The sequence below is a fragment of the Mus pahari genome, chromosome 10 (genome assembly GCF_900095145.1).
Source record: "Mus pahari chromosome 10, PAHARI_EIJ_v1.1, whole genome shotgun sequence".
Classification (NCBI taxonomy): Eukaryota; Metazoa; Chordata; class Mammalia; order Rodentia; family Muridae; genus Mus; species Mus pahari.
This window is the reverse complement of record NC_034599.1, coordinates 21,880,816-21,898,799: the sequence shown is the minus strand read 5'-3', so window position 1 is coordinate 21,898,799 and position 17,984 is coordinate 21,880,816. Positions and strand designations below refer to the sequence as shown.

Sequence of the window (17,984 nt, the reverse complement as noted above, 5' to 3'; positions counted from 1 at the left end):
GTGTCTTAGACAGGGTTTCTATTCCTGCACAAACATCATGACCAAGAAGCAAGTTGGGGAGGAAAGGGTTTATTCAGCTTACATTTTCATACTGCTGTTAATCACCAAAGGATGCAGGACTGGAACTCAAGTGGGTCAGAGAGCAGGAGCTGATGCAGAAGCCATGGAGGGATGTTCTTTACTGGCTTGCTTCACCTGGGTTCTGGAGATGAAACAAGGCATTCAGGCTTGTGTGACAAGTCCTTTTACCCACTGAGCCATCTTCCTGGTCCCCTGTTCATTTTTTGGTCAGCTGTTTGTTAGTACCTTAGTCTTTCCAGGTTTCTATCAGCATCTTTTCTTGTGGGTGAAAGGGTGAAATGGCCCATTCTTTGGATGAGAAAACCCACAGAGTGCAGACTAATGAGAAGAGTTCAGTATCTGAATTAATTGCTATACATCCTCTTTAATCCCAGCTTCTTCTGTTAACTTAACAAGTGGAACAGTTATGGTAGAGCCTAGAAAGTCTTTTTCTTTTTATACACAACTTTAAAATGACTTAGGTCTGTTTCGAGGTACTACACTCATCCAGAGCTGAACCTCAAGTAAAGCTTAGTGGCTATTTTGAAAAGATTAGCCAGTGTCTTTTTCTTTAACTAACGTTCTATTTATTTTTATTTTATATTTGACTATTTTACTGTTGCAGCGAACTATCTATGTGTGGTGGTTCCAGAGACCAGATTAGGGTGGCAGATCTGTCGGAACTGGAATGGTTGTGGGATGCCATGTGAGTGCTAAGAAAAAACAAAACAAAACAAAACCCTCATTCTATGCAAGAGCAGCCAGTGCATTTAACTGTGCAGCCATCTCTCCAGCCCCACCAGTACCTTATTAAGCAGATGGTTCATCTTTTCCATTGCTCCTAAACATAGTCTGCACAAACAGTGTTTGACGGAATGGACAGCACTGAGAATCAGGATGCCCAGGATTAGTATAATCTTTAAGTCGTTTAGAAAATCTTTACTCACCATTGAAGTGACTTCAGAAACAAAGGACTGCTATTTACTACCTTGAGTAGAGCTTGGCACTTCAAACTTGAAAGGAGTTTTTTTGAGTAATATTTAGTTATCATGGCTGTATCCTCAGATCTAGAAGGCGATTCCACCAGCCTGAAAACTGGCCTTTCCCCATTCATGTTGTTAACCAGTATCTTCTCTTTCCTTTCAACTTTATTGATACCTGATAGGAAAGAAGCCCCACAGCAGACAGCCTCTGAGACTTCCTAAGTCTTCAGCTAAAATCTCACCAAAGATAGATAGCACAGGAGGTTTCATATAATATGTTATGTATGTATGCATGTATGTATGTATGTAATGTATAGACATATTTTTATTTTTATTTGTTATTTTATTTATTTACATTTCAAATGTTGTCCTCCTTCCTGGTTTCCCTTCTGCAAACCATCTATCCCATTTCCCCTCCCTCTGCCTCTATGCGGGTGCTCCTCCACACACCCACCCACTCCTGCCTGACCGTTCTAGCATCTCCCTATGCTGGGGCATTGAGCCTCCACAGGACCAGGGGCCTCTCCTCCCATTGATGTAAGATAAGGCAAACCTCTGCTACATATGCAGCTGGAACCATGGGTCCCTCCATGCATACTCTTTGATTAGTGGTTTAGTCCCTGGGAACTCTGGGAGGTCTGCTTTAGTTGATACTGTCGTTCTTCCTATGGGATTGCAAATCTCTTCAGTTCCTTCAGTCCTTCCCCTAATTCCTCCCATTGGGGTCCCCTTGCTCAGTCTGATGGTTGACTGAAAGCATGGGCTGGAGAGATGGCTCAGCCGTTAAAGGCTATGCTCACAACCAAAAATATAATATTTTTATTAATTATTGGAAAGTTTCAGGCATGGATACAATGTATTTGATGAACTTTGCCTCTCCCATTCCTACCCCCAACTCCTCTCAGGTCTACTCCCAGCTCACCTGCTCCTAACTTTATGTCTTCTTCTTTTTTTTAAATAAACTATGGAGTCCAATTTGTGCAGCTCATATACTCAGTGATGGGTAGTTGGGCCATGACTGGTGATTGGTTTCTCTTAAAGAAACAGGACTCTCCTCTCTCCCAGTAGTCAGCAACAGTAAACCTCTCAGCTGAGGACTCACGGCCCCTGTGCCCTCTATGTTGGATTATCAACTGGCTCGCTCGTGTACAGGTCTTGAGCAGGTAAACAAGCAAAAATTTTGAAATGATATATCATAGGATAAAGAGGCGTTTGATGTTGTATTCAAAAGCAAATAACAGTCTTCTGGCTTTGTCTTCAAGTGGGTGGTAAAAAAACAAATAAAACGCCAAAACTAAAATAAAAAATAAAAATGCCCCTTCAAACAAACAACACCCAAACTAAATAGAACTCAAACCAGCTTATCAAAACACCCACAAAACGAACAAACACAAACAAAAACAAACAAATCTCCGAACCATCCTGAAGGACCAAAATTGAAAACCACCCATTATTTCCCAGAACAACAGTCATAGAAAGTCTGACATGGCGAAATGCATATATTATACTGCATATTTATAGCTCCCAGTGTTGGTGGGAACTGTTGTCCAAGTGAAGCTCCAGTCAGTGACTATGGAGCTCCAAGTATTTTCAGCTGGTACTGTAACTGCACCACACATCCTAGGAAACAAGTTATAAGAAGAAAAAGACAAACAGCGAATTCAAACGCAAGTAGTCTTCAGGGAAATACATTACCCCGGAACTTGCCACCCTCTGGTTTTTAGCTCATACTAACAGTGCACCCCCAAACATCTAGAACTGCTGCACAAACCTCATACACTGGAAATGACTTACTTTGTGCCAGCTCACACTGCAGAGTGACCTAAGCAAGATCGGGTGGTGGTATACGCCTCAGACATGGAAGTGAAGAGCCCCAGTGTTGTACCCAGGCTAGAACTCATCAACTCCTAAGGAAAGCCAGACAACCAAATGAATGAAGTACTTTAAAAACAAAATCAACAAATAAATATTTTTCAGCAAAATGAAACAGATGAGGAGCTACCAAATAGCTAAGCTTCAAGCGAGAGCCCCCTGGCTGTCAAAAGCCCAAACCCTCTTCCTTCTACCATTGAGTTATTTATTGACAGCCAAAGTTAAGAGCTAGAAAGAGAGGAGAATCCTGGGACATACATAATGTGTCATTCAGGAGCTGCTAGGATATCCCAGAATTTCGGCCACGGGGCTATCTGTGAGCAATTGGGTCTCTTCTTCTCCAGTGGTTTCTGGTCCCTTGGTGGGAGTGGACAGGGAGTGGACATCCTGTTTTGAGTTCTTTCTCTTGGTTGGCTCCATCAAAACATTACCAGAGAGTGAGGATTTTACTGCTCCATGCTCTCCTGGAGAGCCAGGAGATGGAGAAGAGAACAAGAAATGTGTTGGTTCAGCCTTTGGCTTGAGGAAAATGGAACCCTTTTCCTTCTGATCCCTGTCTTCAGGGAGAGACGCTAGGCAGCATGGGTTTTATGGAACAGAGGGTAGAGCATTCCTGGCCAGGTATCGTCCTTTTCAGAGTGCAGTCTCCTGTCATCTTTTCTTTGAGAGTCATGCTGGGCAGGGCTTTTCTCCTTTTTTTCAAAGTCACAGCGGAACCTGACCTAGAGGTCAGTGGATGAACCACTGAAAGACTGAGAGAAAGACTGGAGAAGAAGTTAGCAAGTACCTGGATCCTGCTACTCTGTTAACATCACATACCTCAAGAGATCAGAAAGGAAGCTCAACCGTGCTTCCTGACAAAATCCCCTTTGGATTGCTTTCTTTTTTCCTCATATCGCCTGTGTACATTAGTTAATAAGCAACTTGAGGAAGGACGTTCATTTTTTTTTTTGTCATTATTGTTGGTTTTTGTTTTCTTATGGAGTCAGAAGGTTCACTCTTGGCTTGCTTGGTCTCACATACTCGGGCAGAGCATCAGGCAAGATACAGAAAGTGAGATAGGATGGGGCCAAGGGAAAAATACTCCAAAGTGCCCTCCCAAAGTGACTTCCATCTCTTAGCTAGGTGTGCCCACCTCCAAAGGTTTCCAGAAACTCCCAGAGCAGTGCTCCCAGATGGAGCACATGAACATGTGGGGGACATTTCATAGTCAAACTTTGGGAGTAGCTAACATTTGCTGAGCACTTGTGTGCCAGACACTGTACTGGGTGTTTATTATTGCCCGACTCTCCCAGGGCAAGGCAGTAGGTCCTGTTGCTGTCCCCACTTTATAAGGAGATCAGGACACGGAGGGATGTAGAGATTCATGCACAGAGCTGGGATTTGATAGTCACACACGAGTGCTGCTGATTCAACTAGATTCAACTGGAGTCCACTCAGCAATTATCTCTGAGTCAAAAGCCACATGTGAAGTGCTGCTATTGTTCTCGCGAATGGAGACACCTGGGACAGGACTGTAGGCCGTAACATCCCAGGGTGTCTCTGTAGGCTGCCACCTGCGCCTCCTCTCAAGCATTCCAGTAAGATACGGTCATGATCCTTCTTGTTTATTTTAATTTTAGTTTATATGAAGAAAAGCATATGAGACCCCCCTCCCCCAGCTAATTATCTTCTTGACATCTTTTCCCACCGATTTTTAAAATTAGATTAATATCTGCCTTGAGGTTTTCTGAAAAAAAAAATAGTTTTTGTTCTCTGAATCTATGGATTGAATTTGTTTTTATTTACCTACATTTTTTTCCTGGTCAAAACCTATACATTATTTGTGTTGATTATTTTCTCTTCATATAAATCCTTATTAGTATCAATTTTCCTATACTTATATCATACTAATTTTGGTATATTATATTTCCATTGAATCCAAAACACTCAAAAATGACTCTTGAAACTTTTCTGTATTCCATGTTTAGAATTCTGAATTTTTAGGGATTTTCCAATCATTCCTAATTTTCATTTTATATTTAATGTGTGTATATTTGTGTGTGTGTGTGTGTGTGTGTGTGTGAGAGAGAGAGAGAGAGAGAGAGAGAGAGAGAGAGAGAGAGAGAGAGAGAGAGAAAACTGGTGTGCAGACAAAATTTTAACACATTTTGCCCAAGCTAAGGGCTCGCTATTAAGATATTACTTTTTGAACAAGAGCCTTCTTTGTTCAACACACTTGAGAATGCTTCTGGAAGTGGTGTGAATACAGTTATTAACTTGAAAGTATGTGTGGTCAAGGGTTTAGGCAGCCATGAGATACATTTTAAAAGGAATGCCCGTATTTTAGGTAAAAATGAGTTCTGGAGAGTTGGGAAATATGAGGCATATTTGATTTATTTTTGCATAGTCTGTGCTAATGAGCACTGTGCTATAGCACAGTGTGAGGGTTAGGATTGTGGCTACAGGAACTACACACTCGCTAGTTCAAATCCCAGCTAAAGCACTTTCGGGCTGAGCTAAGTTGTACAGTAGCCTATGTTTGTAGTAACTTCCACTTTTCCGTTTGTGCAGTGGGAGTGGTAGTTTATCACTGTGGGTCTGTTAAATAGCACTACTTAAATAAAATTCTTTACTCCGTGCTTCATAATAGTAAAAGTTCAATAACTACTAGTCATTTCGATGTGTTCACAATTATTTTGTTACCATAAAAGGCATAATTCATAAAAATATAAAACTTTAAGATCTTTACATAATAATTTATTAGCAAAAGTTACAAAATAAGTACTGTTAGAAATAAAAATTATACGAATATGAGAGAGTTTGTATCAAAACAGGAGTTGGGCACAAGGTGGAAAACATTGCTGGCGATCTCCCTCACAGGAGCCTTTTGTTCTGCTCTATTTTCCTTTGTTATGCTGAATGTTTGACTTGCTTTGTTTATAGAATGATAAGCCCATTATGATTATGGAATACTGGACTGGCTGGTATGACTCCTGGGGGAGTAAACACATTGAGAAAAGTGCAGAAGGTAAGTGAACCATTGGTTTTGACTCTGAGTCAGGAAGGCCCTATGCCCTGGATCATTCACATTGATTGCTCTCTGCTTATTGACATTCCTGTGCAGACATGAACATCCACCTAACCTGTGCTAATTACAAGCACCGACCATGCTCATGTGCACACACAGTATGATACCTACCCTACAGCAATCTTACACAATTAAACAAAACAAACAGATTGCTAGAAATTAAAACATCACTGTACATTCCGTGTTTCTCAGGCCGCGTGCCACAGGGAAACAGGCACAGTCAGAGAGCCAGGTTAGGAAATGATTCTTCTCAGCAGGTTTGACATTCCTACAAATGCTTCGGGGGCATTCGCATGATGTCATACTCATCCCTAGGAACGATGACTCTACAGCATTGTCAACCAAATGGTGATGGTTACTAGAAGCCCACAAGCAGTGGGAGATGAGAACTTGGATCTTAGGCTCTGAGAACGGGACTTTAACCTCAAGGCTTCAGCAGTAGCTTTGTGACTTGAGGCAGATTTCTTTTATTTCTGAGTCAAAATGTTTGTCCCCCCTCCCCCCACAAATGGAGATTATTTAACTTAGATACTCACCAGTAGATGAGTGGATGAAAAGAATGCGGTAAATATGCACAATGGAGTATTATTCAACCCTCCAAGAGGAAATCCTGTCATCTGTGGCAACAGTCTTGGAACTGGAGTTTTCTGTGTTAAGTGAGGTCACCCAGATAAAGGATGACAAGTTCGATTTCTCCTGCATTTATGGAAATTAAAAATAAATGTTGATCTTGTAAAAGAGCAGAGTAGAATAGTAGTCATCAGGGACTGAAAAGGATGGAGAGAAAAGGGAAGAAGCCCTGTGAGGGACCCCAAAATACAGCCAGAAGGGAGACAGTAGGGGGTGCTTTCTGTAGCTTAGTGAGACAGATACTTGTTAAAACAATCTGTGAGACATTCACAATGACTAAGAAAAGTGACTGTAAAGACCCAGACTAAAATGATCAGTGGTTAATGATACAGACACACTCCTTCTCCTGGTTTGGTTACTGTGCTTTATACACAGGTATCAAATTACCTGGAAGTCACCCGTAAAAGCATCCACAGACTACATCTCAGTAAAATATGATATATAAAAAAATAAAATACGATATAAAAAAAAATCCCTTCTTCAAAAGTGAAGAGTGGGGGAAGTCTAGGATTGTTGAAAAGTTTTAATGCTGCCCCTCAGAGCAATGCCTGGCAATTTCCATTCACTTAGCAGAAGTGTGTTGCCACGAAGCTATTTTGTTGCAGTTATACAAAAAGCTCACTTGTCCTGAAATGGGAGAATTGCCTAAGTATTGGTGTCTGAGAAACAGGCAGTGTCTAGCTTTGGACTGTAGAAATACAAAGTGAGGAAAGGTTGACTGCCACACCATTAAAGATCTTATAAGAACATCATCAGCATCACCCCAAACCTGGCCACCAAGCCACAGATCTGTGACCTCTTGTGTCTGGGGCACAGTGTCTTGATTGTTATGCACAGCTTTTCATCAGTTAATTGACTCCTCATTCCCATGATGGTGTGGGAATTAAAGCCTTCATTTATTGGTAGCAGAGCAGAAGCCCGGAGAGAAAATAAGCCATATGTGGACTTACAAACAGTAAAGGGTACAGTCAAAGCTGAGGCCCATGCTGGACTGCCATCTTCCAGTTTCCATGACAACCAGAGGGAAGAGGAGTTCATTGTTAATTATGCTGGAAAAAATGGAGGTTTCTGTGATCAAATATTATAACTACCACCGGCACAGTACAGTAACACAGTGCTTTTAACTCAACACTTCTTAGAAACATGGTCCTGGGAAGGTAGGAATGAGGGCATACTCACGATTTGTAAATAATTTAAAAATTTAGATATTTACAAGACAAGAGTTTTAGACTATCATTTAATACATGCAGTTTGGGGGTCAACTTGTGGCAAAGCTATAGTGGAAAAAATTGAAAATAAAAAAAGAAATGATAAGAACAGAAAAGAAAAGAAAAAAGAAGAAAAAAAAAGCTGAAAGTTCCTGGACTTAGTTTTCAAGAGTGGCTCTGGATGGTTCTGCCTACTTAATGGTGGAAAAGATGACAAGATTGACTGTGCCGGACAGAGTTGGAGAAGATAGTTTTTCACGCGAGACCTCAGTCTCCCTTTTGTTTTTAACCTCTGCTTTTCCAACAGAAATTCGACACACAGTATATAAATTCATCAGCTATGGACTCTCTTTCAACATGTATATGTTCCACGGTGGAACCAACTTTGGTTTCATAAATGGAGGCCGCTATGAAAATCATCACATCAGTGTTGTGACTAGCTATGGCAAGTGGTGATGGCGCGTGGTGGTCACTTCCCTGGGTGGGTGGGCTTCAGCTTTGGGGAGGAGACTCCAGAATCATGCTCTTGTATCCTGAGGTCCTAACAAGCAATCTGTTCTGAGAGTTGAGGCTTTTCATCTGCTTTCCTTGATTCCTTAACATCCATGTGGCCTAGCCAGCTGTCATTCTAGCAGGCAAGCTTCTGAGAACTAAACGTTCTGCTTCACTCTTGTGCGCTGACCCCAGTGCTCTCAGATCTAGCTCAGCAGGACGAGGATCCAGGGTTGAAGGGACAGGAGTGCCCGGGAGTGCAGAAGGGCAGGGTGAGCCCATGGTTTCCAGACAGGATTTGGGGAAGGTTTCCAGGTTGACGTTTACATCCATATTCCAGCCAGAGGCAGAGGATGGGTTGTGTTCCTTCTGTCTCATCTTTGGTGGATCTGGGTTTCCACACATCCCCGTGCTTGAAGCAGGGCCTGCTGTGGAGGACTGCACGTCTCAAACAGGAACCTCTGTCTTGTAGACTATGATGCTGTGCTGTCTGAGGCTGGTGATTACACTGAGAAGTATTTCAAGCTTCGGAAACTCTTTGCCTCTGGTTCAGGTACTTGTCACCCTTAGTAGGAGGATAGCCTTCTCATGGGCTATCCATAATTTGTGGAGGAGGGGAGAAAGGGAAAAGCCTTTTACGGAGGGATAGCATCTTATGAAGCTCTCGAGAACAAGGACAATCTTCCATCAACTTCCAGGTTTCCCACTTAAAAGCTAGATAGGTTGTATGTCCAGTTTAGAAACCTTTAACCTTCTTTACTGAAATAAAAATTAAGATACTGGTGTGTCATGTGATGATGAAGAGCAATCTCTTATTTGCAAAATGTTAGTATTGTGTGGGACTTAGTAACAACATATGCAGAAAGATAACTTATTATTTTAACTTGAATTAAATGCATCCCTTTTGCTGTCTAGTGAGGGTTATGACAGAGCTAAGAGCCAGCATTGCCAGATGTAACATGGAGCTTTCTTCCGCTCTGCTTTCTCTGTTTCCACCAGGTACACATGTTTACTATGTATTTACTAGGTATATGGTCTACCAGGAATTAATGCTTCCTAGGCATGTGTCTCTACCAGATCTGTGTGGATGCAAAATGGCCCCTATTGTCTCTCTTGGAGAAGCACACCTATGTCCTAGGATAAAACTCATTATTTTTTTCTGTCTCTGGATACACTGGTCACAGATAGTCATGGGAATGCTTAGAGAGAGGAATGGTCATTTTAGCCACTTTGCCCTGTGCTCCAATGTCATTCTCATTGCAGCACGGCCTCTGCCTCCATTGCCTCCTCTTATTCCCAAGGCTGTTTATCCCTCGGTGAATCTCTCATTCTACCTGCCACTGTTTGATATTCTACCATACTTAAATCAGGTGAGAACTCCTTGGGCATCAGCAATGGGGTGGAGGGTGAGACCATGGAGAAGGTGGGGAGAAGGATGTGGGCCCCAGAAGAAATATCTCATTAGGGAACCCTTTTAATGGGGGAGTTTGAAATTTACTCCTTGGTATTGTATCTACACCTGGAATTATTGATCAGGAATCACTTGTTGCTTTGGAGAAGATGGTAAAGAACTTGAAGAATTAACAAGAGTGAGAACACAGGCACTGCATGGGTATTCTATCTTATAGAATCCTACTTCCAGCTTAGATGGACTCACTTGCTGAATACTATTATAGGACCCACAATGGAAAGTCACTGGCTAAGGGACCCATGAAAGTAATCTTCATTAACCACTAGTTAGACTTTATTTTTAAATTATGCCTTTTCTCTCCCTCAAAATGAGAAATCTGTCTTAATTGTAGACACCAAACTCTTGAATTATATTGTTTTTACTTTCACTGTTGCTATTTTAGACAAGTAAATTGTCCACATAACTAAATGTTTGCTGAGTTCAAAATCCTTTCATCTTCATTTACTTGCAATACGTTTGTTTGTTCTGATGATTAGTTTTTATGATTATGGTGGTTGTGCAGTCTTCCCAATGCCATGTTACTCCAAATTTCTTGGACAGTGAATATATTACCATAGAAGCGTTGTCATGGCACCTATTTGTGATTGTTTTCTTTCAAGGCATCTTTGAGGACCAATGTGTGGTCCAACAAATAGTGACAAGAGTCTTAGGAGAAGGATCATGGTTTCTTCTCATTTTGTCTCCTGCTCTGTCTCCATCATAGCCTGTCATGTTGCACATTCCAGTCACCATGGAGAATCTTCCAATAAACAACGGCAGTGGCCAGCCATTTGGATTGGTCCTTTATGAGACTTCCATCTGTTCTGGAGGCAGTCTCTTTGCTTCAGTTCATGATTCGGCAGAGGTAGGCATCAGCATGAATCTCTGGTGGTGTGTAGCCTACCTACACTATTGAGGAGTGTAGTTGCAGATTCACTTCACTATATGCTAATATTTATTTTACCATTATGGTAGAATCATAGGAAACACAGAGTCAAATCAAATAGACTCTTATTGTTCGTTTTGCTGTAACTCAGTCTACTGGGGAGTCCTGTTCAATTTCTAGTTGTCTGAGCACTGAAGTTAGTACCTGTCTTTCTCTTCCACCTTCTACCTAAACCTCGCTCCTTCAGGTAAGCCTATTGATCAATCGGATGCTGGCTCTATTTTTGTAGGTGTTCTTGAATGACAAAAGTGTAGGAATTCTGGATGAAAACCATGAGGTTCTGCAAATTCCTAAAATCCAGGTAAGTAATCCTACAGCCCAGGAGATGCCGTCGATTGTCCCTTCTTAGGCAGCGAGGTGCTGGGCTTGCCTACCACTTTCTCCCACGGTGCTCTTTCTTTTCATATGGGATTTGTAACAGAAAGTGTGTAGGGTCATAATCTTAAGGCATTTTCTAAGCTTTAGTAGCCTACCTACAGGATGACTTATTTAGTGAGAGTAGAAGTTCTCTTTAGGTCCGATTCAACACCTGACTCCTGTATGGATCAAAAGGAGAATGAAAGGTTTTTTTTTCCCCCCACCCTAACAAGGTCAGCAAAAATGAAAGAGTGGATTAAGTATGGGATATGAGCTGGGCTCTCTCTCTCTCTCTCTCTCTCTCTTTCATGCATGCATACACACACACACACACACACACACACACACACACACACACAGAGAGAGAGAGAGAGAGAGAGAGAGAGAGAGAGAGAGAGAGAGAGAGAGAGAGAGAGAGAGAGAGAGAGAGAGAGAGAGAGAGAGAGAGAGGTGTGAATTTGGAACTGCTGATTTCTAAACCTCCTTTAACCAGTTTCTTGGGACTTGAAAAAAAAGAACATGTTCTTGAATATGAGCTCTTGATGGCTATTTTGTTTCCACTAATTTGTTCCCCTAAGCAGGGTTGTCAGCTTCTGAGGATCCTGGTTGAGAATCAAGGACGAATCAATTACTCATGGAGAATTCAAAATGAGCAGAAAGGTAGGCTTTGGTTCTGAGAAACAATGTGAATTCTCTTCATTTACTTGAAGCTTATAGCCATGGCTGTTTTGGGTTTGGGAGGATGGAAGCGACCCACTGAAAAGTGAACTATTTCGTTCCAAGAGCAGTGATGTTACTTTGTGCCCCCTCCTTTGTTCTGACTTTTCTTGTTATCTGAGGCAGGAAGGTAGCATAGTTATGTGGGATGATAGCCCACCTTAGATCAGGACTCAGTTTTCTTTCAGGAAAAATCCTTATACTAAGTGGTGAAAGCTTTTAGTCCTGTGGAAGCGTACTATAAGAGAACTCAAATGACAATAGGTCAGTTTAGTATTTGCTCTCTTGGCTGTATTCCTTGAAAGGAAGCATATATAAACGGTATTTCTCTGTCCTAAACTTTGGAGAATATCCAGCACGTGTTGCCAGACTTCTCTCTGCTTCCCATCTACAGGATTAAATAAAGTGGTTAGCATCGATGGCATTTTGCTGACGAATTTTACCATCTATTCACTGGACATGAAGATGAGTTTCTTCAAGAGGTACGCTCCTCCTGACCCACAATGCATACCAAGGATCTGAGAGGTTATGAATTCTATCTTTGCTGGTGAAAAGCCCAAGATTCAGATACCTAACGGGGTATATCCAATTATCTGATGTTTTACTTCAGCACTAGAACAGAATAGGTATCCTGATTGTCATGATAATACTGCCAGTTCAATACATCAGTGGAATTCCTGATCTCTGGGAGAGAAGGCTGGGTCAGCATTGGAAGGAATGCTAGGAAGAGTGTTCCTCAGCCGCATATTTTGATCATGTCTCTAGGCTCCGCTCTGCATCCTGGAGGCTTGCTCCAAAGACTTATAAAGGCCCGGCCTTCTACTGGGGAATCTTGAATGCTGGCTCTTCTCCCACGGACACCTTCCTGCACCTACCAGTAAGCAAGCCTCCTCTTCTCTGATGTTCTAAATACGTATTTTCTTTTTAATATTTAGTTTATTTTAAAAAGCATTTGTATGTATGTGTGTCTATATGCATACATATGGATGTGTGTGGCTTCTCCTGGAGGCTAGGAGAGGAAGTCCGATTCTCTGGAGCTGGAGTGAGAAGCAGTTGTGAGCTGCCTGACATAGGAACTGGTAACTGGTACTGCTCTTCTACAAGAGCAGCATGTGTGCTTACACTCCTGCATGTCTCTAGTTCCACAGATATACCTTTAAAGGCTCTAGGATGTTGTAGAAGAGGTAGCAGAAAGAGTTCAGGAGCCAGAGGCATAGAGGACTGCAAGGAAACAATGTCTCTGGACCCATCAGAACAGGTGGACATGTGAACCAATCCCAGCATGGGGAGGGAGCTTGGCCATGATCTCTAGCTGAGGAGCCTCTGGTAATTCTTTGCTATTGAGAGTTGTTGATAATTCTACTGTAATCCAGTGGTAGGAGATATGTCCACAGATAGTGGGGAGGCACAAATTGGCCCTGATGTAGGTGAAAAACAAATCAAAGTTTAGTGGAAGGGAAGCAGTGAAGAAGTTGGGGAAGGGAGGTTGAATGTGGACAAAATGCATACATAATTCTCAAAAAAAATATATATATGACTAAAATATAATAAAATAAATATATTATAATGAAAATAAAAATATGTAAAATTACCTAAAGCAAAAGGAACTTAAGCAAGGCCGTTATATACCTGAAGGAAGATTTGCCTTCCTCTTCCTTACTTCTAATAAACTCTATGATCTTTCTCGATCATCCTAATTTATCATTATGTATAAGGTATATGAGAATATAACTGAAAAATTCAAACAGTTATAACATCTACAGAACAAATAGCAGACGCTCTTTAAAATTTTACCACATTCCACTTCATACCTGTGTTTGCCAAAACTATATATTTATATTTAAATGTGCTTAAATATGCAACACATAAAATTTCTTCTTGATTAGTTTTCTAATCAAGGCTTGAGTTTTGACTTTTCAAATGGCGGTTCCATTGATAACGTATATCATTAAAAAAAAATTGGTATGGCATATTTTATTCCCTTTCTGTTTTTTTTCTGTTTTCCCACTGGTTTGAATTGTGGCAATGTGCCTGGCTCAGTCTTCTAGGTTCTGGGAATATAGACATGTGTAGCAGTGGATTTAGCTACACTGCTTTGGCTCCTGGGGTGGGGGGAGTCTCTTGTGTTCACTGCCCATGGGCTATCTGGACTCATGAATGGAAGACACACACAAAGACACACACACAGACACACAGACACAGACACAGACACACACACACACACACACACACACACACACCAGTTAAAATTAAAATGCCTTGGCTACCTCAAAAGCTGGGCACTCCTTAACTTTTCCCCTGCTACCCCAGCCCCAACTGAGGAAGTGGCCAGTGCCCACCCACCTGAATTCTCACATGGCTGGTTGCCTTTCTCTTCTGTAGCTCCTACATCCCATCCTCCCCCCCGCCCCTCAAGTCATGGCGATTCTCTGTCTCTCTGTCTCTGTCTCTGTCTCTGTCTCTCTCTCTCTCTCTTTTAGTTCCTAGCCCATGCAAACCTAAAGGTCTTGCCCCATCTCCCTTTGTCCAGCCATTAGCCACTGGCATATTTATTAATCAATCAAAAACCAATTGGGGACAAGGATCTTCAGTGTTTGGACTCAACAGATTCCAGATTAAATCAAAGCATTAGAACCAATCCCCAACAAACTAAGCTTGTCAGTTTCTTTTCTCTTTCTTTCTTTTTTAAAATTAGGTTTGGGTTTTTCATCTTTTTCTTCTGTGCATTTACTGTTTTAGAGAATCCTGCATTCCAACAGCTTTTCTGACTTTAGTTGTCATACACACACACACACACACATTTCATCTTTTTCTTCTGTGCATTTACTGTTTTAGAGAATCCTGCATTCCAACAGCTTTTCTGACTTTAGTTGTCATACACACACACACACACACACACACACATATATTAGAAGGAGAATTCCAACATATCTTGTTCCTCTCTGTGACTGTTGTAATCCCTTAGTTTTTAATTGTCTTGGGGAGAGGGACTTCACTTCTCTTTCATCTCTGAAGGACAGATATAGGTATAGTATTCTTGGTTGGCATATTTTTTCTTTCTGAATTTTAAATGTATCATCTCATTTACTTCTGCCTGTATTTTTCTTTTGTGCTAGGGACAGCTATTTTACTGAAGATTCCCTTTCTGTAGCTTGATGCTTTCCTCTTACCAATATTGAATTCTCTTTTCTGACATTAAAGCATGTTTAGACACCTCACCAGCTGTAGTGCAAAAGGCCTATGCTGTAATGATGAAGGTATAGAAATTCAGCACCGATGTGAAGAACACCTATGGGAATGAAAAGCATTCTCAGGGAAATGAAGCTACATGTTTCGGTTGTGGAAAACCGGGACACCTGAGGAAGGATTGTAAAAATCCCTTGGGAAACAAGAAGGGGCTTCCTCCAGGTTTTGCCCATGCTGTGGTAAAGAGAAGCATTGGAAGAATTAATGTAAATCAAAGTTCCATAAAGATGGGACTCTGCTCACTAAAAAAGTGGGTGAAATAAGTGAGACAGAAAATTAAATATACAAATGACATGAGAGAGAGAGAGAGAGAGAGAGAGAGAGAGAGAGAGAGAGAGAGAGAGAGAGATCAGGGGAGAAGGAAAATGGATTTCAGAGCTCTCCCAGGGACAAAGGGAAATCGGGAGACATCCTGTTTTCTCTCTGGCTCCTACAGGAGACATCCTTAGTTCTAGTTATATCAGGTCCTCTACCCTCTCTGTATTGTCTGTGTTTGGTGCAACAATCTGTCCAAGTGTCAATCCGTGTCTGTTTTTGTTTCTTTGTCTGAATGTTGTTCTATGTTTCATGTTGAAAAGAAAAAAAAAATGTTAAAACTTTATCTGCTGGCTGTCCATCTCTTGATTCAGTCTGTTTGCACAGCAGAGGCCAATTTAAGTTGCCCCACACCCACCTTAGCCAGGAGTCCAGCACAGCAGGATAGGTCCTGCTGAAAAGCTGCTTTCAAAAAGAAGTCTGCAACTTCTTAGTTCTAAGGCAAATAAGCTGATAGTTGTTTTTTTCCTAGAAAAGTTCTCTGCAATTGTGATTATTGGGTTCAGCAAATGACAAAGTGCTTTTTATCTTGAAATAGCTAGAAAAAATTCTTTGATTGGTCTAAGTTTATAAGATTCTTGTAGCCGCCTCATTTGGTTTCAGACTAGTCTTAAAAGTATAAATATGCTCTGCATGTCTTGGTCATAGAATATTGGCTTATAAGTTATTGGGTATGATTAAAAAGGTGTAACATTGGTAACAAGAAAGTTAGCTTAAAACTGGTAACTCAGGGTTGGAGTCATTTTAAACAACAGCACGTGGCATGAACCAGCCCAAGAAACTAGGTCTCTAAAGATACTTCTAAATTGGGATAATATTTTATGTGATTCTTATCCTAGAAACTAGACTTATAAGAGATAAGATTTAAAACAATGTCTCTTTAATGAAACATTTAAATTTTCACTGTCTTGCATTCATATGTATGAATTGGCAGCCAGACTTTGTAACATGAAAGTGATGTTTCTGGTATTGATTTTTAAAGCAAATAAATTGTTTAAAATTGGATTTTGCTTTCCAAATGTTATAGATATATTCTAATATTGTAAAAGAAACTTTTAAAAATTATGGTTAAAATTGCCAGTGTTCCATTGACTGCAGTTTGCAGTTTGATCACAAGCTTAAGATTTTTTACTTACTCATATATTGTTAATTAGGATTATTACAAGAGTAATCATATTATGAGAACACTAATGCAGCTCATTGTGGCCATCCGGCCATACAAAGCAAAGGCAGAGTTATCTAAATATATTCGTCTTTGTGCAAAAATTGGATCATTATACAATCAGTTTGGCTATGGTTGCTTCCAAACTGATTGCTTGCAGAGGACTACAGTACAATCAATACTTTCTCAGCACCAAGGTTTTAATGTATATTAAAACAAGAAATTTTTAAGTATAAGTCATCTTAAGAAAGACTGTCCAAAATTAGAGGCATAGACAGAAAGTTGAATTGTTCCCCTGGCATCTGTCCTCAGTACAGGAGAGATAATCTTTGGGCCAGGACTCAAGCAGCGTTCATGTCTGTTTGTCACCCCGCCAACTCCTTGTCCATCTGAGTACCAGAATCCTGATTCTCCCATGGGTTGAGGGACCAACTAAATCCAGTTGGTGGCATCTTTGAAGTTTTGTTGGTTTGATAATAATGTGCTTCAAAGGAAACCTTCCTGGTAGATGATAATTGAGATTCTTTGAGTTTCCTGGTTATCTGGATCTTTTCTAATATTTGGGAAGTTTTTACTATTGTTTTACCAAATAGGTTTCTATATTTGTTCTGAAATTCATCAGTTTGATCAGTTTTGTTGTTGAAGCTTTCAACTGTGTTTCTTATTTACATTTTTAACTTCTTTGGCTCCAGAATTTCCCTTTGTCTCCTCTTAACAATAATGTCTAATTTTGTGGTTTGTCTCATAAAAATATCTGCCTTTAAATGTTGTGGTTAAAAAAATACAATAGAAACAAATTATAGTGTTCTGGGAGGTCCTTAGGGTTCTAAGGCTTACTGGCTTACTTTAGGATGATGATGATGATGATGATGCAGAATCTACCCCCTAGGGTGAGGAGTGACATATTTTGGCATGGTGAGCAAGAGTAGCATATTTGTTAATAGCTAAATGAGACAAGAGCCCTTAAGGGGCGAACAAAACCCTTTTTGAGCTAAAGAAACCCATCATGCCCAGAAGTACTTCCATCTCCCATCTTAATGACATAAGCTGAGTACGCCCTAAATTTTTCCTATCAACATTTCAAACATGAGCCCCAGGACCTTGGGGTCATGCCTAGGAATGTGTCCATCATCTTTTCTTATTGAACATTAAACCGAGCATGCTCATTAACATACATCTTAAACTGAACTTGCTCATGAATGTGTTTTCTTCCAACATGGTATCCGTACAAATACGCCTAAGCTTCCCAATTGAAGTCTCCAGAACCATCCAGACAATGTCACTTATTCTGATTCCTCAGGGGATATTTCTAAAAGCCAGGATGCATGTCTTCTAATCTTTTAAAAATAAAATTTAAGTTTAGAAAAAGTGGGAATAGGGGCTGGTGAGATGGCTCAGCAGGTAAGAGCACCCGACTGTTCTTCCAAAGGTCCTGAGTTCAAATCCCAGCAACCACATGGTGGCTCACAACCATCC

At 40.8% G+C, this 17,984-nt stretch overlaps 1 protein-coding gene across 1 annotated transcript in view; it reads left to right on the top strand.

The window, feature by feature from the left end:
* Glb1l3 (galactosidase beta 1 like 3) overlaps window positions 1–17,984 on the top strand; it is a 41,881-nt gene that overhangs the window by 17,507 nt on the left and 6,390 nt on the right. The window contains exons 10-18 of the mRNA XM_021207563.1: window positions 5,841–5,925; window positions 8,131–8,268; window positions 8,788–8,868; window positions 9,579–9,685; window positions 10,490–10,630; window positions 10,941–11,012; window positions 11,650–11,728; window positions 12,180–12,267; window positions 12,551–12,662. Of these exons, the coding sequence (XP_021063222.1) occupies window positions 5,841–5,925; window positions 8,131–8,268; window positions 8,788–8,868; window positions 9,579–9,685; window positions 10,490–10,630; window positions 10,941–11,012; window positions 11,650–11,728; window positions 12,180–12,267; window positions 12,551–12,662 (903 nt within the window). The remainder of the gene's footprint in view (window positions 1–5,840; window positions 5,926–8,130; window positions 8,269–8,787; window positions 8,869–9,578; window positions 9,686–10,489; window positions 10,631–10,940; window positions 11,013–11,649; window positions 11,729–12,179; window positions 12,268–12,550; window positions 12,663–17,984) is intronic.